The sequence below is a fragment of the Chiroxiphia lanceolata genome, chromosome 8 (genome assembly GCF_009829145.1).
Source record: "Chiroxiphia lanceolata isolate bChiLan1 chromosome 8, bChiLan1.pri, whole genome shotgun sequence".
NCBI classification, from domain to species: domain Eukaryota; kingdom Metazoa; phylum Chordata; class Aves; order Passeriformes; family Pipridae; genus Chiroxiphia; species Chiroxiphia lanceolata.
In genome coordinates, this window is record NC_045644.1 from 37048825 (window position 1) to 37075758 (window position 26934).

Genomic DNA, 26934 nt, shown 5'->3' on the forward strand with positions numbered 1-26934 from the left:
TGACCTGCCCTTCCTCACTCCTTCACAAGGACCTTTGGAATTCATTGGAGGGAAGAGCCAGGTTGTCTGTGCTCCACAGCCTAAAGCTGGACCTCCAGGGAGAGGGTGGAGACCACCAGCGAGCACTGAGTCTCAGCAGAAGTCATAGATAGTTATGAAATGCTCATTTTTGAAACCAGAGCTCCATGGAACTCCCTGATGCCACGTGGACCCTCCCCAATGTGCCACAGACCCTCCCCGTACCCCGTGAATCCTCCCCGGTGCACCGTGGGTCCTTTCCAGTTCTCCACGGACCTCCACGATGTCCCGTGGGCCATCCCCGGTGCCCCATGGACCCCTCCCCGATGCCCCGTGGATCGTCCCCCGATGCCCCACGGACCCTCCCGATGCCGCGTGGACCACCCTCAGTGCCCCACAGCCCCCCAGGCCACCCCCCAGATGCCCAGTGGACATCCCCGCAGTGCCCCACGCGGCCCGGGATGTCCCGTGGGCAGCCCCCGAGGCCGCGCGTCCCCCCGCGGTCCCCCCGGTCCCCCCCGCCGTGGGCGGCCCGTCCCGCCCGCCCCGCCCCGTCCCGTCCGCGGGTGTCGGTGAGTCACGGCGGGCGGGGGCTGCCGGCGGCGCGGCGAGCGGGGGCACGGCGGGACCTCCGAGCATGGCCCCGCCGCTCCGCCTGCCGCTGCTGATGCTGCCGGCGCTGCTGCCGATGCTGCTGATGCCGCCGGCCCGAGGTGAGCGGGGGGTCCCCCGGGGGGTCGGCGGCCGCGGGACGGGGCGGGTGGGGAGTTCGGGGGGCGTGCGGCAGGAGCGCGGAGCCTCGGAGGTCCTCGGCGCGGGGCAGGGGTGGAGGGGCAGGGAAGGAGGGGCAGGGATGGAGGCGCCGGGATGGAGGTACCGGGGCACGGGGATGCTTTCCCCGGGGACGCACCGGGCGGGTCTCCGGGGGGAGAAGTCCCGGGAGGGCACCGCTGTCCTCACCACCCCGAGGGCGGGGATGATGGGGAAGGGGTGCCCGGGGCCAGGCTCGCCCCCACGGGGACGCTCCCGGAGCCCCCCGGCCCCGCCGGTCCGTGGAGGCACCTCGGGGAGGATGAGAGGGTTCACCACCGGCGGCCCGCGGCGAGCCGGGGGTCGCTCATGACTCACCCGGTGAGGGGGCGTCCGGCTCCCACCCCTGGGCGAGGACCGTGGGCACCCCCAGAGCGAGCAGCGTCCGACCCCGGCGTTTGGCGCTCGCGGGGAAGGCGAAGGGTTTATGGCAGAAATTCTCCGCTCCGACATCCAAGGAGAGGCTGGGAGGGGGCTGAGCCACCCAGGCACCAGCCGCTCTCCCAAACAGCCCCCACAGCCGCCAGACGCCGAGTCACACGCGGTGGCATCACGATGGGGAGCTGGAAAACCTCCCTCCGTATTGGCGCACCGGGGGCTCGGCGGGGTTTTCCAGCCCCAAAGGGACTTGCTCGCCCGCAGGTGATGCTGAGCTGTCTGTGGGCGCCGGGCTGGGGCGGGGGGGTCAGAACATCCCCGGAACCCGTCAGGGAGTTGTGTTCCCAGCAGGTATTTCAGGACTTGCTATTTGGGCTCCTCCCGGTGCCTTCATTTTGGCCATTTCCGTTGCCCCCTGGCTTCAGACCCAAGGGAACAGCGTGAAGCTGTGCCAGGGGAGGTTCAGGTTGGATATTAGGAAAAGGTTCTTCCCCCAGAGGGTGGTTGGCACTGACCAGGCTCCCCAGGGCAGTGGGCACGGCTCCAAGGCTGCCAGAGCTCCAGGAGCATTTGGACAATGCTCTGAGGGACAGGGTGGGATTGTTGGGGTGTTCTGGGCAGGGATGAATGATCCTTGTGGGTCCCCTCCAGCTCAGGATATTCTATGACTGGGTGGTTCCTGGGCATCCTGCTCAAAGCCCTTTGGCTTTTCCCAGGTGCCACTGCCGGGCTGGCAGAGACACTCGCCCACGTCGAGAAGTACGAGACGGTGACGCCGCGAGAGGTGCCGGTGCCCCGGGGAAAGAGGGACCTCTCTGCACCTCGGGTGAGTAGCATTGATCAGATCAGCTTTTCCAGGCTGTTTTGGGTCCAATTAGGACCTTCAGAGGATGGGGTGCACTCTTGGAGGGAGGGAACTTTCTCCTGCGCTTTCTTTGGAGACGTGACCCAGCGGTGCCACCTCTTGCAGCTTTGCAGTGATCTTGTGACATCTGGTCTTTCCTTAAGGAAGGGTTTGAGAAGCCTCATGGAGCTGTAAGCACTTTTCTTGCTGTGTTTGCTGAAGCTGGTGTGGTTTTTTTTGTCCTTTGGGACAGAGAAATAAGAATCAGAAAGTTGCAGAAATCCACATGAAAGAAAGCCAGTGCTGTTTTTCTTGGGAAACCTGGCAATTTGGGGGAAGGAATGGGGTTTGAGTCAGGAGTTTGGAGTGCTTGGTGTTGACGTCTGTAGGATGATGGGCTTGCCCTCAAACTTTTCTTGTTGCCTTAAAGGGAAATTCAGCCAATTTTTTTTTGATTCATTTTCTAGACATGAAAAGCACCGATTTTAGCGCCTGAGGGGATGGACAAGCTGGGGACATGTATTCCCTAGTGCCATGCAGCACGTTCCTCTGTGATTCAAACCCTTCCTGATAAACTAGCTTCAAAAACACTCCCCGAAAGCATCTGCTTTCCCTGCTCTAGAAACCTAAACTTGTCCACGAGATAAACATTCCCCAGGCTATTTAGAGACGCCATCTGTGCCGGGCGCGCCAGGCGGCTCTGCACGATCGCCCCGGAAAGGGCAGCTCACCCATCCCGGGATCCCTCTGGGGAAGACATCTGCCTTGAGCTGTGTGCTCTGAGACTGCCATGGGGGCTGTCTGCTGGGCAGCACCTGCATTTGGGCTTGGGTTGGGTGGTCCTTGGAGGTCCCAAACCTGCCGTGTTGAGGGGATGAGGTCTCCTGCCTTCCGAGCAGTTTTCCTCCTCTTGGGGAGAGGTTGGGTTTGCTCTCCTGGTAAGCTGGATAGAGAAGAGGTTCCCAGCATGGCTTGACCACCACCAAACCCCTCTTTGACATGGAGGTGGGTGTTCCTCATGCCCTGTAGCTGTCTCTGGCTGGGACAGACATGGGCCAGGAGCCGACTCCTGGTTCGGAGTGGCTGGGACACGTGGGATCAGTCCCTCAGAGCACCTGCCCAGGTGAGGGTGAAGCACACTGGCTCCCCTCTGGCTTTGACTAGATCCAAATGTTCACTCCTGCAGACAGGGTGGAGACCTGGGTCCTGCAGGGCAGGATCTCCTGGACAGCAGCTTTCCCACCACTCACAGGCTTTTCAGCAGGGGCACATGTGGCAAACCTGGATTCTTCATGGAAACGGACCTAAAAAGGTGATCCCTGTCCCTACCACGAGGCCTGTTGCCCCTTCCCATTCAGGGAAGAAACACCTTGTGCTGGGATGGGACAGGACTCTGGGTTTCTTCCTGAGCCCAGCTGGAAGAAATCCCCCCTCTCTGTGCACTGCGGCCGTGGCTGTGCTGTGCTGGCTCAGCACAACCATGGGGCTCTCAGGGCAGCTCCCAAAGCCTTCCCATCTGGAGCCCTTGCACAGCCCATGCTAATGAGGAGGGGGGTGATTCAGAGAAGCTTTATCCGGACTTTTTATTTTAAACTTGCCCTGCGGTTGTCTCCAAGAGCCAGGCCCTGACCCACTGCCCCCTTCCAAGTGCTTTCCTGCCATTCCTTAAGACCTCTTCTGGCCCTGGCTTTGCCAACAATAACAAAGGATCTCTTTGTTGGCGGACACGAGACGGGACGGCCACGTCTGGAGGGAGACACTGTTCATAAGAGAAGAATTTTCCAGGGAGTCGGGAGCGTGCTGGCACGCCGGCAGGGTTGGGAATGCAAACCAGGTAGAATCCAGGGCGGCTGAGTGACAGGCAAACACTCTCACCTGGCCCCGCTGGCGCTGAGTCAGCCCCGGCTCCTCGCAGGGTGCAGATCATCCCCCTGGGAGTGCTGAGCCATGGGATGACAGCGGCTGCTGTCATCCTTCCCGGGGAGAGGCAGCACACCTCATCCCTGAGGAATGCTGGCCCCGTGGGAAAGGCTTGCTTTGCCTTTGGCTCAGCTTTTCACACCTGGATCCTGCAAGAGCTGAGGATGTGCCCTCAGGAGAGGTGGATGTGCCCTCAGGAGAGGTGGATGTGCCCTCAGGAGTAGATGTGCCCTCAGGAGAGGTGGATGTGCCCTCAGGAGAGGTGGATGTGTCCTCAGGAGTAGATGTGCCCTCAGGAGAGGTGGATGTGCCCTCAGGAGAGGTGGATGTGCCCTCAGGAGTAGATGTGCCCTCAGGAGAGGTGGATGTGCCCTCAGGAGAGGTGGATGTGTCCTCAGGAGTAGATGTGCCCTCAGGAGAGGTGGATGTGCCCTCAGGAGAGGTCTCGAAGTGGCTGAGGAGGTCCCTGGTGCCAAGCCTGACATGGGGCACTATGAAAGGGACTGTCAGTCTCTCCCAGCAGCCCCAGTGGGACAGGACCTCTGGAGGTCTATGTCCCAGCCCCTGCAGGTGGAGATCACAAGACATCCCAGAGGGAAACACTTTTTCTGGAGGAATATCTCCATCCTGAGGGTTCAGGGCCCAGCTGGCTGAGCCACGGCCACCCTGTCCCAGCCACAGTGACAGGAGGTTGGGCTTGAGATGCCTTGAGGTCCCTTCCACTGGCACCAGGGGATCTGGGTCATGGTGATAATAAAACCTGCTCCCAAAGGCTGAGGAGGACCAGGGGAAGGTTGTTCTCTAACGGTGGCATGTCAGATTAGTCAGGGAGGAGGAAGTCACTGCTGATAAGATCCAGAGGGATCTTTGTGGTTCAGCTGGTGAGTAAGTGCTGAACTCAGCCCCCAAAAAAGGAGCTCTGTGACTGATGAGTAGGAAACCTCAGCCCCTGACACGGCCATCTGCAGCCATGTGTCAGACACGGGAAACCAGGCTTTGCTGACTCCGTCTCTTTGCGGGTGACCTGTTCTTTATCTCAGGATGTGCCGGGGATTTGCGTTATTGCCCACATGCTTTCTTCCTTCTCTTCTGATTTCCTGTGTCTTTGCTGGATGCCTCCAGGGGGAGCAGCCAGGCTCCCCCCGTCCCGCAGCCGCCCTCAGAGGGGCACGTCAGACCCCGTCCCCTTTCTGGGCAGGGCGGGGCCGAGGGGTCTCTCCTGTGTAACCCTTTCTCCTGCTGACTGGGGGTCTCTGGTGGCTCCTGTCTCCCATGCAGAGCACGTACCCGGACCGTGTCCTCTACAGCGTCCGTGCCGAAGGCAGGGAATACCTCCTGTGGCTGGAGAAGAACAGGTGAGTGCAGGTGGGCACGGCAGGGAGGCTGGGGGGGCTCGCACCCCACCCTTGCCGTGAGCATCCATTCTCCCGGGTCTGCTGTCACTGCACCAGTGAGCTAAGCCTCAGCCCAGAGCGTTTTTCTCCCTCGTTGCCAAACCCGCGCGGGGAGGGCACGGTCCCACCACACCCGCCCTGACCGAGCTCATCCCAAAGCTTTCCGCCCTCTCCCCCGCAGCGGGGTCGCTGCTGACGCCCGTTCCCGTCCCGCAGGGCGCTGCTGGGGCAGCACTACACCGAGACACACTACTCTGCCGACGGCACGGAGGTCACCGAGCGGCCCGACACTCAGGTACGGGCTGGCTGCCGGGGAAGCAGCCCCTCCGCTCCTGGGGGTCCTGTCATGCCGACAGACCCCCCACACCTCTGCTCTCTCCCGGTGCCAGGATCACTGCTTCTACCAGGGCCACGTGCGGGGCCACGCCGGCTCGGCAGCGAGCATCAGCACCTGCCGCGGGCTCAGGTAGGACCCCCGGCCCCCCGGGCACTGCCCGGCTCCCGGCCTGGCCCTGGCACATGGCCACGGTGAGCTGGTGTGGCTGAGCACAGCCAGAGCCGGGCCGATGGAGGGAGACCTCAGCTTTCCCTGGCGGAAGAGAAGATGACATCCCTTTTCCTGCTGGAGGTGCTGCCCCCAGCTTGGTGCCCAGCAGGAAGGGCACACGGCTCTTTGGGGGGCTGACTCACGGCAACGGGGTGAGACTGGAGACCTGAGCACCACAGAGCTCCGGGCAGGAGTGCCCTCCCTGGGCAGCAAGGCGCAGCTTGTCCCTGATCCATCCGAAATCGTTCAGTCCCTGAACCCCGGGACATTCCTGCTGCCCCAAGTACTGGATGCTCCCCGTGCTACCAGCTGTGGGTGCTGTGCCACAGTTTGCCCCCTCCCAGCCCAGCAGCCAGTTTGGCAGCTGTATTTTCATGGAATCGTAGAATCCCAGAATGGTCTGGGTTAGAAGGGACCTTAAAGCTCATTTCGTTCCACCCCCTGCCATGGATGGGGACACCTTCCACTAGCCCAGGTTGCTTCAATCCCCGTCCAACCTGGCCTTGGACACTCCCAGGGATGCAGGCACTTTCAGGGGTGCGTGTGGGGTCTGTCCGTGTCCTGCTGGATATCTCCCCAATCTGATGCCCGCCCTCTCTCTCCCTCCAGCGGGTTTTTCCGGGTGAACGAGACCACGTTCCTGCTGGAGCCGCTGGAGGGGGCCGTGTCGGGCCGGCACGCTCTGTACCGAGCCGCTCACCTGCGGGGGAAGCGCCGCGCCTGCCGCGAGTCCGGGGACACCCTGGAGTACGATCACGAGCCGAAAATCCCTGCAGCCATGAAGCTCTACCGCTGGGTGAGGGATTGTATCGCTCCTCCTTCCTGTAGCTGAGTCTGCAGGAGCCTGGCTCCTGGGAAGTCCACTGGGGGGATTCCATGCCTTTGGAGATGCCCCCCTCCCATGTACTGTCGGTTGGGTACCCAAATACAGGCAGCTCCTGATGGGAACGGGTCCTCGGATCCTGTACCATCATCACGAGTATCCTCCTACCCCGTGATGCCTGCAGAGCCTATCTTGTGGCTTATCCCAGTAGCAGGCTTACATTTTCCAGCATATAAGCTGGAAGACGTCTGAAACAGCCAGCAAAGTGACATCAGAGAGCCGAGTGAGGAGACCTGCTAGCCTTGGAAGATACCCCAAAATCCAACACATCCCATGACAGGGTCAACTGGCTGGCTGGGCAAGCTGCAAGCTGAGCCTCACTGTCCTCTTCCCTTGCAGAAGTCGGGTCCGATACACAAAGGTCCCCGGTACGTGGAGCTGGTCCTGGTTGCTGATAACGAGGAGGTAAATGGGGTGGGGGCAAGCTGCTGCCTGTGGGTTTGCTGCCATCCTCTGCACTGAGGGGCTCAAAGCCAGCCTGGAAATCTCTCTGTGTCCTTCCCATAGTTCAGGAAGCACAAGGACCTGCGCACGGTGCAGAACCGCATGAAGGAAATCGTGAACCACGTGGACAAGGTGAGCCCTCCCAGCTCCCACACGTGTCCCGCAGTGCCAGCGTGGACAGAGGGGGCAGAGGAGACCAGAGGGGGTTGGCACGGGTGGGGTGGTGGAGCTGGAGCTGATCTCAGGCCCGTGGGTGGGCTGCTGCAGGGTGACCACATCCCTTGGCCAACAGGGTGTGCAGGGTGGACCCGACGAGAGGCTCAACCCTGTCCATGAGGGAAGGGGGGAAATTTTGTCCTGTAAAGCCTGGGAGCATGTCCCACGGCCACTCTCATGGTGGAGTGGGTGCTAACAAGGGGACCTCCATGGTGGGGCTCCTGCTTACCTTGCTTCAGCTTCAGTTGTTGTTTGGCACCATAGGAGAAGCATCCTGGCCTTCGCCAGCCAAGAGGGAGCTCAGAGGTGCCAGGGGAAACCCTGTTTACATGGTCACCCCTTGTATTTTTTACTGAGGGGGACAGAGCTGATATTGTGCAGTGAGGGGGCTCCTGGGCTTGGCTGCAGTTCCCTGGGGGAGGTGGGACCTTCCCCCTGCTGCCGCAGCCCAAATCCAAGCGCTCTCTCCGGGCTGTCTCTCACCCCAGCTCTACCAGCCTCTCCGCCTGCGGGTGGCCCTGATCGGCTTGGAGGTGTGGAACCACAAGGACAAAATCACAGTCAGCCCCAACCCGGAGGTGACGCTGGACAACTTCCTGCACTGGCGGGAGTCGGAGCTGCTGCGGAGGAAGCCGCACGACAACGCCCAGCTGATCACGTAAGGATGGGGGGCCACCACCTCGCCCCCCTCACAGCCCTGCTGCTGCCCAGGGCACGTGGCCATGGCATCTCCATCCCACAGGGGCATCGACTTCCACGGCAAAACCGTGGGGCTGGCCAAGAAGCTGGTGATGTGCACCAGGGACTCAGGCGCTGTCAGCCAGGTGGGTCCCGCTGCCCGGGCACGCACCAGCAGGGCAGCAGCAGCCCCACACTCTGCCCTCCCTGCACTGTGTTTTCCAGAACCACTTTCCTCCACTGGTTTCTAGCTTTCCTCCTCTGCAGCCTTAGGGCTGGATTTGGTCCCTGGCGCCTCTGACCCTTGAGTGACTGACGCCCAGAGCAGGGTCAGGGCTGTGGACACCCAGCTGGGTACCTGTGGAGGGCTCTGATACAGCTGAAGAGCCTCCCAGAGCAGCTCCATGGACACAGGGCTTCTCCAACCGCCCGTCAGGTGGCCAGGACTTGGTTTGCAATTGCTCCTCAGCTGTCCTGGCTGTGCTTCCCATCCCTCCCCAGGTCTGTGGGAGCAGGAGCAGTCGGCCGTGGGACCAGTGGCGGTCCAGCCCCACCACAAATCACTGCTTTGGAGAAGTCCCTTTGTCTAAGCTCCCTGAGAGCCCCGAGACCCCAGCCTGGGGCTCCTCAGGGGCCATGGGACCACGTCCAGCTTTTGTTTTCCTTTACCTGAGCATGGCAGCATGAGGAACCTGGTGCCGAGCCCCGGTGGGCCCCTGGGGGTGCTGTGGAGAAACCATGAGAGCATTTCACCCACCCTGCACTCCTTGTCCCACAGGACCACAGCACCAACCCCATCGGCGCCGCGTCCACCATGGCCCACGAGATGGGGCACAACCTGGGCATGTCCCACGACGAAGACGTCCCCGGCTGCCACTGCCCCCTCCCCAAGGCTGACGGAGGATGTGTCATGGCAGGGAGCGTTGGGTAAGTGAAGGAGGAAGGGGGACATCCCTGGGCAGCAAACGTGTCCAGGTGTCCTCAGGCGCTGTCCCAGCGGGGTGAAACCTGTGAGATGGGTGGGCATTCCATTCCATTCCACCCCACCCCACTGCAGATGCCTCCGAGCCTCTCGATGTCCCCCCAGCTCCTCCCTGGGCTGGTGGGCACCAATCTGGGCTCACGAGCGCCTGGTTTTGTGCCCCCCAGCCTGGTTTACCCGAAGCTGTTCAGCCGCTGCAGCGAGCAGGACATGTGGCAGTTCCTCGGGGACCCCCGGGCCAGCTGCCTGCTGAACGCCCCCCGGGCAGACGAGCTGTACGGGGGGCCCGTCTGCGGGAATCAGTTTGTGGAGCGGGGAGAGCAGTGTGACTGCGGCACACCCGAGGTGGGGATGCTCTCTGAGGAACTGGGGAGGAGGGCGGGGGGCAGACACCTGAGACTTGTCCACCAGACTCTTTTCTTGCTTTGCAAGAGTCCTCTCCCTTGTGTTCCTGATGCTTCTGCCAAAAAACAGCTGGTGGGGTGTATTCACTAACAGGGCTGTGTGCCCCCCTTTATGTAGCTGGTTGAGATTTTAGCCTAGGAAAGGTGGATGTTCCCCCTACTTGTCCCCTAAAGAAGTGGCCCAGGAAGGGACATCATGGTGTGTTGTTCAAGAGCTGCGCTCAGCTGTTCCTCATCCTCATCATGAAGGGGATTTGAGACAGCTGGGTGATTCCTCTGGGACAAATCCCTGGTCACAGCCTGCACTGGGACCTGAAGGAATGCTCCCCTGAAACAGGGAGCACAGAGATCCTCCCTGTTCTCCTTCCTGGAGATGTGCAAAGATGCCCAGGCCAGCCACCTCCTCTGCAAAAACCCCTTCAGGTCCTTTGGTTTGGTGTTGGCAATGGGGGTAAAGAGGCAGCAGGAATGGTTCCCACCCGGGATGATGCTGTGGTTTTGCCCCGTGGCTCAGCCCATGGTGGCTACAGTGCTGTTGGCACCTGGTGACGTGGCAACCTAGTCCCCCTGGGAAGGGTCTTTCGGGGGGCTCCTGGGAGGTTTTCAGTCCGTCCCTGTCTTGCAGGAGTGCTCAGACCGCTGCTGCAATGCCTCCACATGCCAGCTGAGAGAGGGAGCTGAGTGTGCCCAGGGGGAATGCTGCCAGGACTGCAAGGTACTGCTGCCCACAGGGGACCAGCTCGTCAGGGAAGGGAGCTGGCGGCTGCACAGAGTGCACTGAGTGTCTGGATCCATGGGATGCTGGGAGACGTTTCCCAGACCAGGGTTTGCTGTGCCGTGGTGCCTGCGTGGCTCTGGAGCTGTGAGAGCATCCAGGCAGTGCTGGCATCCCCTTTTCCGTGCAGGTGAAGGCTGCAGGCGTGCTCTGCCGGGCCAGCAAGAACGACTGCGATCTGCCCGAGCACTGCACCGGCCTCAGCGCCGAGTGCCCGGAGGACGTGTTCCAGGAGAACGGCATCTCCTGCCAGAACGGCAACGGATACTGCTACAACGGGGGCTGCCCCTCGCACGGCGAGCAGTGCCGGGCGCTCTGGGGTGCAGGTAGAGGCCCCCCCAGGCTGCGGTGCCCTCCTGCGTGAGCTGGGGCGCTGCTGCTGGTTCTAAAGTGTGGCCGCTGGTGCCAGCGCCTCCAGCTTGCTGCGCCTCCGTGTGATCCTTTCGGTGTGTCCCGCAGAGGCCCAGGTGGCTCCCGACGTCTGCTTTAAGCACAACAGCGAGCATCACCTCCACCTGCACTGCCTCACCGAGTACGGGAAGCGGCCCTGCAGCCCCAAGTGAGGAGAGGGGTTTGGGGGGTGCCCGGCCGAGCTCCGGCACCGCCGGTGCTCAGGAATGCGTGTCCCGCAGGGATGTGAAGTGCGGGACGCTGCTGTGCCTCAGCGACAACTCCAAGCCCATCCTCGGCAGCGGCTACTTCTCCTTCGGCCACTACTCCTTCGGCCGCTTCAACTGCAAGGCGGTCATCGCCGACGGAGAGGTGGCCGCCGAGCTCAGGCTGGTGCCCACCGGCGCCAAGTGCGGGGACGAGATGGTGAGTGCCAGGGCGGCGGGGGCTGGGTGACCACGGGGCCCGGGGGGCCTCAGAGCCCCCTGCCTGCCCCGGGGCAGCCTCAGAGCCCCCCCTGCCCGCCCCCAGGTCTGCTATGCCGGGCGCTGCCAGAGCCTGCTCGTCTACGGCGACAAGAACTGCTCGGCCAAGTGCAACAACCACGGGGTAGGCGGTGGGACCGCCCTCCCGCAGGGCTCAGTCTCGGAGCCTCCAGCGTGCCCATCACCCTGACGCTCCCCTCCCTCATCCCAGGTGTGCAACCACCGGCGGGAATGTCACTGCGACCCGGGCTGGGCAGCGCCCTACTGCGAGCAGGAGATTTCAGGGATAGCCCCAGGTATGGCATCCCCGGCTCCCCCGGCCCGATGCGTGTCCCGGGGATGGAGCCTGGGGAGGGGCTGCTCCATGCCCAGGGGGTGTCCCGACCCCAACCTCCCTGTCCCCACAGGGAGCAGCAGCGTGGTCCTGGCGGCCGTGCTGGCCGTGCTGGCACTGGCCAGCGTCCTGCTGGCCGGCGGCGTGGTGCTCCTCAGAGCCAGGAGCTTCCAGAAAGGGTAATTCCCTTCTCCCGCGCCCCGCCGCAGGGCTGAGCTCGAGGGGTACCTGGCACACAGGTGCCACAGCCACGTTGTCCCTGTGCCCACAGGAGCTCTGCCACGGGCCTCGCCAACCCGCTGTTCCAGGAGGGCGGCCGGGCACGGCCCCCCCGGCGGCTGCTGTCCCACCAGGACATCGGCCAGCCCAGCCTGGTCAGCAGCACGGTGGCCCCGCGGGCGGCCCGGGCCCTGGAGCCCCGCTCGCCCAGCCCCGTGCTGACCCTGCGGCCACCCGTCCCGCAGGGGACACCCGTCCCGCAGGGGACACCTCTGGCCTCTCCGAGACGGCCCCCGCAGGTAACCACCCCCTCCGAGGTGGCTCCCAGCCCTACGTGCGTGGGGTGGCTCTGGGGGGCCCTTCCTCTGCCCCCTGCCCCTCTCCGGCTCCCCCCGGAGCCCAGGTGAGGGACGCGGGGCTCTCCTCCCGACAGGTGAAGCCGAAGCCGCCCAGCAAACCTCTCCCGGCGCTGAAGGGCAGGGCGCTGTGCCACGGCCAGGGGACACCGGGACCGGCCCTCCCACCCACACCCCCCTCGGCCTTTCAGCGGGGTGTCCCCCCGAAGGTGGCCCTGAAGCCGCCCCCAGCCCGGAGGTGACCCAGGACACCCCCTCCGCCCCACGGCCGGCCCAGGAGGGCACAGCGGGGCGGGTGGCACAGCCGGGCAGCCGCCGTCTCGCTTCCACCCTTACTTGAATTGCTGGCCCGAGCCTCCCCCGGGGGGGCACCAGTGTTTACAGATCCTTGTCGTGCCTTACTGGACTCAGCAGCTCCGTGGCTGTCCCAGGGAGAGCCGTCAGCCGGGGTTTCCCAAGGGAACCAGGAGCAGGACAGTGCCAGCTCCAGTTTGGATGCCAGCCCCGCATCGGTCCAGGCTCTCCCGCGCCCTGGGAGCCGCTGCCTTCTCTCCTGACGTCCTGAATGTGTCCTGCTCCTCCTGCCCCTTCCCTGCTGGGGCCACGGCGAGGAGCTCCTGGAATCCCAGGCAGGAGGAGCACTGCTCCGTGGGGACCGTGCCCTGGGAACACTGACCTGGCCAGGCACATCACACAGGGAGATGTCACCAGAGGCTGTGGCAGGTCCAAGCTAGGCTTGGTTTCCCCACGGGGCTTTTATCTCTGAAGTTATCCCTGGAGTTACTGTTCTGAAAGGGAATTCCCTGGGAGCCTTTTTCCTGCAGCCATTAATTTATGACCCTTATGTGACCGTTTCGAGCCACCTGCTGTGAAAAGAGGCCTCCCATTTTTTATATAATTTAGGTTGAAGGCTTTTATACCAATAAAGACTGAAGGCAGTGGTGTCACGGGGTGTCTCTGGACAGGAGGGGACAGCGAGGAGGCGGCAGGCAGGGAGCTGTGTGGGGATCAGGGGAGGGGGAGCAGGTTTGGAGCTGAGCTCCCCAGTCCTGTGCCAGAGCAACAGGGGCCAAACAGCAGCAGGTTCTGCCAGTCACACAGAGGAGGCTGCCCAGGGCCTGCAGGATGCTGCAGTGAGTCCCCCTGTGCTCAGCACCATCCTGGCCGTGGTTTATTTTGAGCACAGGCTGCTCATGGGGCTCCCAGGGGGGCAGAGGCTGCAGCTGAGGACACCACAGCGTCACTGTGGGGTGAGAGGCAGAGGGGGACCCCACTCCACGTGCCTACAGTGACACCAGCCTCAGGACACATAAAACCACTCAGAAAAATGGTAACAAAATAATTTTATTCTGCTTTATCAAAAGAACTCAACACCGTGAATGTAAACCTGACCATATGTATCGTGTTTCCTAAAGGAGATGTGGATCCAGGGGCAGACCCCTTTAGTCACAGGCCCACACAGGCCCTTGGAATGGAGAGAAAAGCCAGTTCTAACCCACAGTCCCATTCCCTGCTCACACCTGGGGCTCAGAGGGAAGCACAGCCCACCCTGGGGTGCTAAAGCCATGGCAATCCCCCCCTGCACACCTACTGGGGCCTCTGTAGCAGCGGCTGGGCAAGCAGGGAGGGAAGGAAGGAGGAGGCTTTTGCAGAAGGCACCGAGCATCACACAGGCTGCTGCAGGACCTGGGACTACGGGAGCATCCCCCAGGGTCCCTCAGACCAGGCTGATGTCACCCAGCCAGAGCAGAGTGACACTGAGCCAGTGACAGCCACTCAGGGTAAGGCCATGTACCCATCTGGATAGTGCAGGGAGACCCAGCAAGGCTCAAGTCCAGAGGGAAGCCAGCCCTTCCTGCACTGGCCTGGAAGGTTTTCCTGCTCCCTGCATGGGCACCTTGCTCTGGTCACTGTAGGAGAGCTGTGAGCTGCCTGGTTATCACTCCCAGCAGCTCCCCTCGTGCCCCTGTCACCTCCAGGCTGACAGAACCTACCCTGTCCACCCATTCCTCATGCTCAGAGTGTCCAACCCCAGTAACACATGGAGAGCAAGCCTACATCCCTACCAGCATCCCCTCCAGCAGTGCTTCTGCTCTGTAAAGTCTGCCCTCATCCCAAAATCCAAGCGAAGTGGGTGCTGCCGGGGTGAGGAGAGGCTGTGCCCCCATGCCAAGGGCCTGCTGCACCACTGAAGAGGTGGCAGCTCAAAGATGTGACTCCACTGCCTCCTCAAAGCCCTTCCCACGGGAGAAAGGGGACCCTGCAAGTCAAACAGCACTTCCAGCAGACATTTCAAACACCACAGCTACAAATTACACTGCTGCTTCCTCTCCACACTGGTGCCCCGGGTCCCTGGCTCCTGCCATGGCTGGGTAGGAAGAGGAGCTGGTATTCTGGAGCAGAGCATCAACTGGGCCTTGGGAGTTTGCAGCCAGATAGAGGACAGACAGACCCCCTGAAACTGCTGCCAAGTCCCACAGTCATGTCTTACCCTTCAGAAGGGGTAGGGCCAACACATCCCTGCTGTGCCCCAGACATGGGGGACAGGGAGCCAGGGCAGGAGCTGGGACAGCACAAGGCACCATGTGTTACCAAATTTCCTCGAGGAGACACTGCCACCCTCCAAGCTGAGCCACGTGTGGTGGGAACACAGCACTGCAAAGCCTGAAGCCCACACAACTCGTCTGGGGACATCATCAGCACAGGTAAAGCTCAAGCCTCTTGTTTTGGGTTGAATGTTTCACCGTGGCAAAAGCTGAACACGTCCCTCCCGTTGCCACGAGGCTGCAGATGGTGCCAGGGACACAGGATCTCAACAGGCAGAGTGCCTGGAGGGCCACCACAGCAGATCCTGCTGCCAGCACTGCTCGGGAGCAGCCTGAAGTCCTGCACAGCAGCAAACCTGAGAGGCCCAGGGACACGCTCTCACCACGGCTGTTCAAGGACACACGAGGCAGGTCCCACTTCTTGGAGCAGTGGATTTTGCACGGGGGAGCAGTGATGACTCACCTACTTTGCAGCTGAGGTGTCAAACATCTGATCTGCTGCTCCGCAGGGTCCCTTCACTCTTCTCTTCCCCTTTACCTTGCCACCATGGCAGAGCAGTGGAAGTTCAGCCCCCTTCCCCTGCTGACCTAGAGGAAGGCTGGGATCTGAGTAGAGATTTCACAAGTTGGGATCTGAGCAGAGATTTCACAAGTTGGGATCTGAGCAGAGATTTCACAAGTTGGGATCTGAGCAGAGATTTCCCAAGCTCTGCTCCCAACCAGCTGCTCCGAGGTGCTCCTGAAATCTGGTTTAGGATGCAAGGTGAGCCCCAGCCACGCAGCTGAAACACCCTACAGTCAGTCCCAGGCAGCCAGTGCAAGGCTCTTGCTTGGAGAGGGGAGTTGCAGAATCCTATCAGAGATCGCCTGCTCCGAGTCGTTACCTAGTGCTGCTGTCTACAGGAGCATCATGGCTATGCAGATCCTATTCCAGTAACCTATTCCACACCAAACCACTCCTTGCCCTGAGCAGGAACACGCTGGCCAAGGAGAGCCCACTCCATGGGAGTCCTTGAGGAGAGAGAGAGAGAGAGCAACGGTAGGAACCTGCCTGGAGTCCACCAAGTGAAGCTTCATGGGCAGGACGAAGGAAACCTCCTCTTCGCTCGGCCTCAGCCAGGAGCACTGGGAACGACCAGGGTGCAGCAACACAGCACTCAAAGCCACATCTCCTGCCTCCAGAGCAATGCCTGCTAAATAACTGCACCTACTCCGGAAGCCTTTCCCGGCGTCTGTCTTTTAATATTCCAGTATAGGTATGTTAGTACAGGATTATCCCTCCTTTGGAAGCACCAATTTAACAGGGGAAGAAACGGAAGAGGCAGAGCCCTTGCAATCTGTTGCTAGAAGAAAATCAACCCAACTGCCACCTATACACAAGATGTCCAGGCGTGTGCTGCGTCCGCCCCACCAGCCCAGGGCCACGTCCCCGACCACAGCCGGGCTTTGCTGCTGAGCCACACCGGGATTCCTCCTCCCTCCTCAGCCAGTGCTTTCCTTGCCTCTGAGCTGGCTTTCTCCAGAGGTCTCCGGGGCCTCCTGTGCAGGAAGGCTGGTTTGGTGGGCAGTCCTCGGGCTGGCCTGCTGGAAGGCACAGGACTCCAGGAGCACGCCGGGGATGCGGTCACCGAAGTACAGCTTGCTGTTGGCGGCTATGGCCTGGTACTTCATCAGCTCCAGGTACTCGGGGGTCAGCTTCAGCTGCAGAAACACAAACAGGGGCTGTCAGACACAACTTTCTGGGTGCTGCATCATTGAATACTCTGTCAGGAGGCTGCCTTCTGGGATGCAGGCTGTTAAATCAAGTGCTTTTCCAGTGCTGCCCACCTGAAGCTCATCTCCTGTGCAGAGGGAAAGAGGGAGTGAGTCCTGTCCTGACCAGCTTCCCAGTGCTCACCTTGTTGGCATCAGCCAGCTTCCGAGCAGTGTAGTACTCAGCATCAGCTTTGGCCTTCTCTCTTGCCAGGAATGCAGCATCTAACGTGGCAGCAGAGGGTGGACAGGAAAAAAGTGTTAGGAAGTGAACAGTCCCACCACACTGAGCACCTGCGCCCTCATCCCACGGGGACCAGCTGACCCAGGAGTGCCCGTGACAGCTTGGCTGGCCCTGCACCCGCCCTGTGGCTTCCTGGAGCATTCCCAGCACACAGCCTTGCACTGCTGTACCCTGGATGAGCTCTGTAGGACAGCCTGTGAGCCCAGGCCTGAGGTTCCCCTCCCTGCCGTCCCCCCTCAGCTGCAAAATGACCCCAGCAGTGCAAGTTACCCTCAATCTCAGAAATCCGCTTCTCTGTTTCCTTCTCCATAATCTTCTGTTGGTAGTGAATCCTGGCCACCTGTGCAGCCTTCTCTGCCTCTGCAATCACAATGGGCTTGGCTCAGGAATGTGCTTCTCAGGGTGTGAGCACCAGCACCCCGACCCAGCAGCTCACTGCAGGATTTGCCACACCAGGTCTGTTCCCTACTCCCTCCCTTCCTGCTCGGATCCTACAGTGCCAGCCTGGACTCCAAACAGCACAGCTACAGGAAGAAAACACAGTGCTGATGTCTCCAGAGCTGATATCCTGTTTCCCAGGGTGATCCCCCTGGCACACTGAGTTCCCAGCCCAGTTTTTGCAGCAGAGTGGCTGCAGGACAGAGGTGCTCACTGCTCTGCTGCCACGGGAGGGAGGTGGGACACAGATACAGCAGCAAAGACACTCAGATTTTCAAAATGACTCCTGGTGCAGCCTGGCCGTGCCTCCCTCAGTTACCAGGGAATACAGGAATGGCAGCTCAGCTTGTCCTGGTCACATACCAATGATGGCTTTCTTCCGGTCTGTCTCTGCCTCCTTCTCCACCACCTTCTGCCTCTGGGCTGCAATCAGCAGCTTGGTCTTCTCAGCCTCCCTGCAAGGGGAGAAACATTATCCTGGGGAAAGGGAGATGGAGAGCAGCTCTGCATCTGAGGGCAGGAAAGACCACGAGCAGCTGCCAGCCCCCTGTTCACAGCCACGGGACTGGTTCTGTCTGCAGCTGTATGAGCACAGCACAGCCAGTGGGCCAAAGGAAGGGATTATCCCCCTCCCCACCTGGCACTGGTGAGGCCACACCAGTGGGATGCATGTGCAGCCCAAGGCCCTCAGGACAGGGAGTGAGCCCAGTGCAGGCCTACTGGGAGCTGGGCTGGCTCAGCCAGGGACAGGGAGGTGAAGGGAGATCCAACAGCATCTCCCCCTGCTCCAAAGGGGTCTCTGAGATCCTGGAGGGGAACTTATAGGCAAGATACCAAGACCCCTGAGCCCTGATTTCAGTCTGGAAACACAGAAATAGAATCCACAAGTGCACCTGGCCTGCCTAGAGCTCCCCTCTTACTCTCTGAGCACCAGGGAAGAGCTTGCTAACAGCACTGTGCCTGTCCTGGACTCTCAAAACTAATTCACACAACTGTATGTCCAGCTACTCACATCAGCTCAAAATTTCTTCGGATGGCCTCTGGAATTTTGGGTTTTGTAACACGCACAGCCTGTGAAAGAAGGAAAAGGGAACACATTTCAAACTGAATGTTTGGATGCAAGGTGTAGGAAATGCCCTTGTGAGAGCAGCTGCGGTGCTGTGGACAGTGGTGCCCAATCCTCCTGTGCAGCACAGCTGAGCATGGCCTCTCTCACAGAAGTGCCCTGCATTTGTATTTCCTGACAGCCATTCCAACCCACTCCCACCGTGGGCAGGCTGCTCCAAGCCCTGTCCAACCTGGCCTTGGACACTTCCAGGGATCCAGGGGCAGCCACAGCTTCTCTGGACAACCTGTGCCAGGGCCTCCCCACCCTCAGTGTAAAACATTCCTCTTTCAGTTTAAAACCACTGCCCCTCATCCTGTCACTACAGGCCTTTGTAAAAAGTCTTTCTCCACCTTTTTTATAACTCATGTAAGCTTTATATAAAACTTCACATACTCTTTATATACTGAAAGGCCAGAAATAAGGTCTCCCTGGAGCCTTCCCTTCTCCAGTGTGAACAATCCCAACTCTGCTGCTTCTCTGGACAAGCAAAGAAAGCAGATTTATGGGACATCAGACCAGAACATCCTTCAGTGAAGGGATTGTTCTAAGCTCCTACCAGGAGCAAAACCTCTCCAAGCCCCTACAAAGCACCAGATGGAGAAAGCTGACCTCACCAGCCACTGCAGGGTGCACAGGGGGATATTCTTTCAACCTCTGCACCAAAACAAAGATCCTCAGCCCTTCAAAGTGGTGTCTGGTGAGTTCAGGTAGATGTTAACATGGTTAAATTAAACATGATTTTCTAACATTAAAGGTAAGCAGAAAATCACTAAAACCATTCCCTTGCTCTTCGCAATTTAAAGCCAATACCTGCAGGTCTGCCACTTGAAAGGTTCTTTTCTCTGTCCTGCATGTCTTTGCCTTACATAAACCCAGTGTCTGAAAGCCATCACCAACATTTGGACAGTCTTCAGCTGCCAAACCTCAACTCAAGGCTCAACTATTCCATGGCATGTGGAAAATGGAAGCAAGAAACCTATTCAATCCAGTAAAAGAGTAATCTTTATTAGGGAATGAACTCACCTGGATAGTGAGACCTGGTGCCATGACATTGAGGTCTTTCTGCAGGGCCAACTTCAAGTTCTCATCTATCTGATCTGTGTTTGGAGGACAAGAGAGAGACAGTTTAGCTCATCACCTTTTCTCCCACAGCTGATGTGGCAGAGCCAGCTGGCCTTGAAGAGCAGCTGTGTCTGTGGTGTAAGATAAAGATGCCCTCTGAGATCACTCAGTACATTGCTCCTGTGCCCCCTGGAAAATGTTCCCAAAAGGAGAGTCACATGCTAGTGCCTACAAAAGTTCAGTTATTGATGGATTTGTGCTATTTGAGCTAAGGTTTTAAGGATCTCAGCCAGAATGCCCAGAGCCTGTGGTAGAAGTCTATTCCTTCTCAGCATTCAGACTTACAGTATCTTAACATTAAAATTCTGACAACCTTTTATCTACCATGAACCCATTCTCCCCTGCTCAGCCACTCAAGAAGAACACAATACTGCCATGTCTTTGGGGGACAGTTAGGTACCAAGGAGAACATGGCCTGTGCTAATTCCTGAAACACTGCTACCTCCCTAAAAAACCTTCCAGCTCTCTCCTGTTAAAAACAGCCAGAAGGAAGCTGTGGAAGTACAAAAGTGAATCCAGCAACAGAACAGGGGCTTAGAAGTAGGAGTAGGCAAGACAAACCCATCATCATAGTGAAGGCAATGGGTATCACTGCACACACAAGAGCAGAGTGGCTGCTTTGTGCACCCAGAATCGGTGGAAAAGGACTGAAACCAAATTCCCACGTGCACATGGGGAAACACAAAGAAATCTGAACCACTGAAGTCCCAGGGGAAGAGGCCTATGGATATAAAAGGAGCTGGATTCCAGACTGCAACTCCAGCACAGGGGCTGTTTGCTCCCACTGGTTGGCCGTAACACATTCCAGAGCACGACAGGGAGATTCCACATCCCTCAGTGGGAGCATCCAGCTGCCATCCACTCACCAAAGAGCTCGATGTACACCTCCTGCAGGGTGTGGGCACTGCAGAACTGGTTCAGCTCGTGATGGATTTTGTTGAAGATCAAGGTCTTGTCGTAGTCTGCAGTGTAGTTCCTCACGATGTCGTACACTGGGGAAGGAAGGGGATTACCAGAGGGCACCACTGACACACAGTGCTTCCTGCAACACCAGGAATGCTGGGAAAGGAGCACGGTACAGGGACAGGGTGTGGGGCACCTCCAGCCCTGGGAGTTTTCCGGACTGTCCTGCCCAGCTGTGAGAGGGAGGGAGCTCAGAGGACCCCCAGCCAATGCAGCTGGGACTACAGGACCTCAAGGAGCAGAGTAATCATGGCAAGACACACTGCACAGCCCTGTTTTACCATCTGCACAAACAAATCAAACAGCAAAGCCTGTCCAGGATCTGCATGCACGGGAACAGTAACACTATAAAGTGAAACCAAGGATCATTCCCACATTTTAAGCTGACTGTGTCCTGGGCTGCAGCAAAAGGAACATGTCTTTGCAATTCTCCCAGGAGCCAAGCGAGCACTTGGGCTTAGTTCCACAGGTGGTCTCCCCTTCAGCAGCAAGAGAGAGGATCCTTGAGCACCTGTCACATTTCTAAACATACAGGGGAGAACCAATCCTAGTGTTTACCTTCATCCTTGCAAATCCCTGGCTCTGCAAAAAGCCTGCAGGCACATGTATGCAACTAAGTGCTACAGGACTGGGAGCCATAAGGGTAACAAGGAATGGGAACAGACATGGAAATTTTCCAGACATGGATAATGGAAGTCCTGCAAACCAAGACAGAGCTGCTACAGGATGAGTAAAGGCAGTCCCAGAGCTGCCTGTTGAAATGGGATGGGAAATACCTGCATGTGGGGCCAGCTTGTTCACAACTTCGATTCGGTCAATGTAGATCATAACACCCCCACTGCAAGGGAAAAAGAACTCATCAGTTACCACTGCAGCTGTTCACAGCTGGCACAAAAGCAAAGTCATCTTTGTCCCACTTTTACTCAAAACTTACCTAGAACAGCCCTGAGTTCCTGAGCATTTTGCAATGAGATAGCAGCAAACCCCAGCTTGGCACAGACAGGTCCCTCTCTGGGCATAAATCACAAACATGCTCCAGCAAGCCTGCAAAGCACCTTCCCTTCCCTTTGTGACCTCCTGCTTAGCCAGCCAAAGGAAAATGCTTCTGAACAGGAACGTAACTGCAACTATCAGGAAAGGGGAGTCCAACACAACGAGGACAGCAGGTGACACCTGCCAGCAGCAGGGCACACACCAGCTCCAGATGCACCACAGCTCCTCCAGGCAGCAAAACACTTTACACAGAAAAGCCCTGAGTTTAATTCACACATTCACTAACTCCAGCAGGAGCTTGGCAGGGCCACTGACAGAAAGGAAGAAACACCATAACCAGGCACACACACTCCAGCACCTCATCAGAGGAAGCCTGCAGGCAATCCTCTCCCCAAGGGATTATGTGCTGCCAGACTGGCAGGGAAAAGAAAGAATCAGAAGTTGGGCTTGCCCTCAGGCTCTGCTCTTACTGGTGTACCTTTCAGCGGGTCATGCCCACCCCTGGGTACCCATGACACAGGAGAAAAGCACAAACTCTGCACTGAAGAAGAAAAGACTTAATTTTCAACAGCTCGTAAGTCTCTTGAGAGCATAATTTTAAGCAGGATACTCTTGTGATGTCATCCTTGAGACAAAGGCAAATCAGACAAGAAGCTTTAGCAGGAACTGTTTAGAGAGAGCTGATCCCTGGCAGTGGAGCTCCCACATTTCCAGACTCTGTGATGCTTTAACTCCAACACATGCCCCGTGACAAACTCCATTTCTTATTTTGCAGATCCTGATCTCTGGCAGCTGAAGGCCAAGTCTGCAGGAAAACCATCTGAACTTGCCTGTTGTCTGTGCTCTTCTGGAAGAGGTCTCCCAGGCCCAGCCTGTGCTCACTCCCAACCTGCTTCACTGCAACTACGAGCTAAAAACTTTGGGGATGGACAGAACTTGTCTGCTGGGAGGGACAAGCCAGCAGGGGAGACATTTGTGCCCAAAGAGAGACTTATTTCCCAGTGGGATACTACTCTTAAGAGCATTAATGCCCTTTTTACTGATCATTCTCTCTCTTAAGAACCATTATCATTATTTTTAAATCTTTCCTAGGCCTGTAAGGTTGCACAAGGAGTTATAATGGTACAGAGTATGGTACTCCGTCCCACCACTTTGAATAAAACCACTGTTTATCACTGGAAGTGACATCCAACAGCATTCCTCGGGATCTTCTGAGCCCACTCTCATCCTCCTGATTTGTTCCAGTCGCCTCATGACAACTCTACCAGGACAGGGAAATCCCAGCTACCTCCTAGAAATCCTGGTGAGGAACCAGAGCAGAGCACGTGGGCTTCTTCCACTGGAATCTCCTCCACTGCCCACCTTTGTTGGGGTCCTTTGGCACTTCAGTTTGAAGGGGATGTTACAAGGAAAGGGAGAGTGCCTACAACACCCCAGCCCTGCATCACTTCCCATGCAGGAAAGGCTCTGGAATGGCAGCTCACATCAGACAGGACTGTCTGACTGCACCACCACCTTCCCCAGCAACCCTGCCAAGGATCTCAGCCAGCGTGGGACAGTGAGTGGACTCCTATCCACGATTATTCCACTATTATTACCCAGTGTGCTGGAGGGTAACTGAATTATATCAGTCCTGTTGGACGTGCCACTCAGAGCCCAGACTGGCTGGGGACAGAGGAGCAAAGGGAAGTCCACAGGAAGTCTGAAAGGAGGATCAACACACGGACTGTGTGTGCCTGGGAGAGGTTTAAGCATGACCAGGCAGCAGTACTGCCCAACCTGACAGGACAAGGTGACAGTGTACAGGGAATGCCACAGGAGGTGGACACAGGTCTTTTGGTAGCTCTCAGAAAGCCTCAGACAACTCAGGTCTCACCTTAGACCTGGAGCAGACGAGAAAAACTGAAGGGCACTGCCATAAAAAAAGGCAAAGGTTCAGTGCTCACAGCTAGAGCTGCCACAAACAGGAGCAGACTGGGACAGGCAGAGCACCTAAAACTGGGCTTAAAGGCCAGATCTGGCGTGACCAGACATACAGGGATTAACACTTGGAATGTTCATGACACGAATTTCCATGTGACTGGCTGACAAACACTGATCTGTCCCAGCAGAGCATTCCCTGGCTCTGTCTGGCTCCTGACAATGATCTGCAGCACAAGCACAAGACATCCCTCACACCTCTGCAAATAATGCTCAAGCAACTGTTGGGGAAAGGCAGAAATCCCAGGCACCAGAGGCAGATGCACATTGTCCCTGCTGGAATGAAATGGTTTTTGTCTCTGAGGTGACAACTGTTCTGTGGAAACAGTCATCTGGTGCCAAAGTATTTTAAAATCTGTGTTTAATGTATTCACTTAATGCTGGTCAGTTATAAACAGGACAGGTTAAGGCAGAAATTGGGGATGGGATACCCACACAGACATTCAGAAGCTTCCTGATGTATATGAGGACACAGGCAACAGGAATATAAATATGACAGAAGAGAAACCCAGCCTTTAAAATCGGGTGGTTTAATGTACAACTACAGAAACTTAAACTGTTTACAATCTGTTCTTGTAACCGACTTTTAACCAGGACAGTGACATTTCAGATTTCACCCACTTGTATTTATAAGCTAATGTTTCACTAAGGAAATCTGGATTCCAAGCTTTGGCATCGAGCAGCTGCAGCCTTTGGATCCAATTGCAGCAAACTGAAAGGCTCCTGCAGTAACACCTTAAAAGTGGACAGGGCTACTGGGACCTTTGGTCTGAAGTGTATTCAATTATTAACTAGGAACTGCTTTCACCAGCTGTTTGGTGTTTTAAAGCACATTTACTGCCTGTACCTTCACAACCACCTGCACTGCACAACTGAACCCCACAATGCTGAAATGCAGCAGGAACGTCACGAACTCACTTGACAGAACCAAACAGAAATATTTAGCTCCTAAATCCCAGAAGCACAGAATGGTGGAGGCTGGCAGGGATTTTCTGCTTGCCCTAAAGATTGGTTACTTCACCACAAAGGGACTTTGGATGAGGGCCTGGAGTGATAAGACAAGGGGGAATGGCTCCCCACTGTCAGGGGCAGGGTTAGATGGGATATTGGGGAAAAAATCCTTCCCTGTGAGGGTGGGAAGGCCCTGGCACAGGTTGCCCAGAGAAGCTGTGGCTGCCCCTGGATCCCTGGAAGTGTCCAAGGCCAGGTTGGATGGGGCTTGGAGCAACCTGGGCTAGTGGAAGGTGTCCCTGCCTGTGGCAGGGCGGTGGAAGGAGATGGGCTTTAAGGTCTCTTCCAACCCAGACCATTCTGGGATTCTATGAAAGCTGCAGCACTGAACATTAACATTATTTACAGATACTCCTGAAAATCTTTGAGATGTAAAACTAAAACCATGAGACCGACCCATATTTTACTATTTAAGCCCATGTGATGTGTGATGCTCCAGGAGTAACCCCAAGAACTCATTTCATTACGGGTTAAACCTGATCAAAATTAACTCTGCTTTGTTAATGTTGCCATTACCATTCCACTTTTAATTTCAATGTGGTCACTGAGTGTCATCATTCAAGTCATGGGGATTTATTTTTTTAAACAGAAATTTTGTTGAGGACACCGGAGCTAAAAGACAAGGTGAATCACCAGGAGTCTTTTTACCCTTAAGAAAGAGGTCCAGTCATCACTTTAACTCGTGGATGAACCAACACAACAGGATCTGCAACCCAACTCAACCAGCCCTCTCCTCCTGCTACTGCTCTGCTTGTTACAAATAAGCAGGTCTGTGCTGACAAGAGAATCAGCTTAACTATGAAGCAGGCATTTCATCTGGAAATGGACCCTCTCCCACCAGGAGGATTCCCATTCACCATTTGCTTTTGCCCTCTGGTCAGCACTTCTATCAGCCACAAAATCCAGACTAGAAATATCTGAGGGCAGACCAAAGCACAAGCAACGGGGTGTCAGAGTAACTGAGGGGAGGAACCAAGAAAAATCAAGATAATACCACTATGAATGCAAACACCCTCTGAGCAGCAGCTGCAGCAAAAGCCAGAGCACCCCCTCATGTACGTCCTGTTCTATAATTTCCATGTTCTATTACAGTGGGGTGTATGTGTGTGTTTGGGACTAATTTTAGGGCACGTGCCTTTACTTCCCAGCACTCTAAATGACACCACTGAGTGCATCTGCTCAGCACCAGGAGAAATACAGATGAAATCCCTACCTTGTCCCACAAGGCACATTTTTCACTTCATCAGTCTGCAACGTGGTCTGAAACACAAAGACAACCCGAGCTCACAAACCGCTCCGCTCTCTGGGAAGGTCCCGCTGTGCCTACACTCTCACAACGGGAACACGGAGCCACAAATGCATCCTCTGCCTCCCTCGTGTGTGGGAAGAGGACAAGGTTTCTTCCCACCCGCCTTTTGTGGGACGGACAGGCAGCTGTGCCCATTCCCTGCTCCCAACTCCCACGGCACAAGGCCCGTGTCTTTCCTGGGAAACAGTGATGGCCACAAACACGGACTGTCCTCTCGGAGCAGGACATCTCCTGTCTCCAGCAACTCACACACGTGCTGGGCACCTCCACCCTCCCAACAGCTGCTCCTCCCAGAGGAGAGGGTACCAACCTGCACGGATTTGAAGGTGGTGATGAAGGGGAGCATGATGTGGTAGCCGGGTCCGCTCGGGCTGGTTAACAATGCACCGCCCCTGCGGAGAGAGAGGAAAACAGGGAGAGGCTCAAGCAAGCCTAGCTTTGAGAACAAGCAGGGACACTCAGCTGCAGGCACAGCTGGGGGAGTGAGAGTTACATTACTGCCCCAAATTTGCCACCAATTCCCCTACAAAAGGGCTGAGTGCTCCTGCTGTTTGCCTGTTGCAAGCTGACAATCGTTCCCTCGAGCCCTGTGAGCAACTAACCCTCAGAGGAGGCAGCTATTGCTAAAGCCTCCCAGCATTGCAACATTGCAGAGCTGCAAGAACACAGATTTTCCTCTCTAAATAGTTCTCTGGTAACCATGGAAAAATCCAGCAGTGGACGTGATGCTGCCAGTTTGGATTTCCACGAGCCCCAAAGCACCACGAAACCCCCCCAGGCTCTCGAGCTCAACACGCTTGTGATTAAAGGAAAATGGCCCACGGTGGTCAGTGGGAAGGGCAGGGAGAACATTCCAAAGCACCAACAAAACGGGTGCTCTGGCTGGGGGTGACAGTTTGGGACAGAGGTGGTGGCTCCTGCTGTAAGAGGGAGCGACCAACAGATGTGAGAAGATGGGACGGGCGCTTTGGATCTCTAAGCTCTGAAATCCAAACTGTGAAAAGGGAAGGGAGGGAGGAGAGGGAGGGAAAGCAGCTGAGGATTCAGAGAGATCCAAACTCCCAAGGGTTCTGCACAGAGCCAGGGTGCCTGGGACTCATCAGGGAGCAGAGACAACGGGGGGAAAAACTGGGGGCAAAGGCAGGAGAGAGCAACCGGTGGTGCCAGGACGGACCCCGGCGGAGGGAGCAGGCTCCCGAGGGCAGTACCTGTAGTACACGGCCAGGTGTCCCTCCTCGACCCTGTGGATGGCGGAGTAGAGCAGGAACACGAGGAGCGCCGAGGCCGCCGCGGCCGCGGCCCCCGCCTGGGCCATGGCCATGTTCGCATCCCCCCGCGCCGGCACCGCCACCGGCACCGGGACCCCGCGGCGGACGGGCCCTGCCCTGCAA

At 57.5% G+C, this 26934-nt stretch overlaps 2 protein-coding genes across 2 annotated transcripts; one reads left to right on the forward strand and one right to left on the reverse strand.

Annotated features, from left to right (window-relative positions):
- Nucleotides 1–301: 301 nt before the first annotated feature.
- ADAM8 (ADAM metallopeptidase domain 8) lies at nt 302–13024 on the forward strand. The gene is made up of 22 exons (XM_032695735.1): nt 302–1119; nt 1340–1470; nt 1923–2032; nt 5249–5325; nt 5581–5659; nt 5754–5830; nt 6521–6707; nt 7134–7199; nt 7302–7370; nt 7943–8112; nt 8197–8278; nt 8911–9059; nt 9282–9459; nt 10144–10233; nt 10424–10619; nt 10753–10852; nt 10926–11109; nt 11215–11292; nt 11380–11464; nt 11576–11681; nt 11774–12020; nt 12155–13024. The coding sequence occupies exons 1-22, from the start codon at nt 302–304 to the stop codon at nt 12317–12319; spliced, it is 3444 nt and encodes a 1147-aa protein (XP_032551626.1). The 3' UTR covers nt 12320–13024.
- Nucleotides 13025–13403: 379 nt separating this feature from the next.
- On the reverse strand, nt 13404–26897 carry ERLIN1 (ER lipid raft associated 1). Its single transcript, XM_032695217.1, is given in 12 exon segments — nt 13404–16179; nt 16181–16324; nt 16521–16600; nt 16890–16979; nt 17421–17512; nt 18070–18128; nt 19189–19262; nt 20154–20279; nt 21027–21088; nt 25448–25494; nt 25854–25935; nt 26752–26897. Coding segments are annotated over 12 exon segments (1155 nt in total). The 5' UTR covers nt 26865–26897; the 3' UTR covers nt 13404–15993.
- Between the last annotated feature and the right edge of the window lie 37 nt (nt 26898–26934).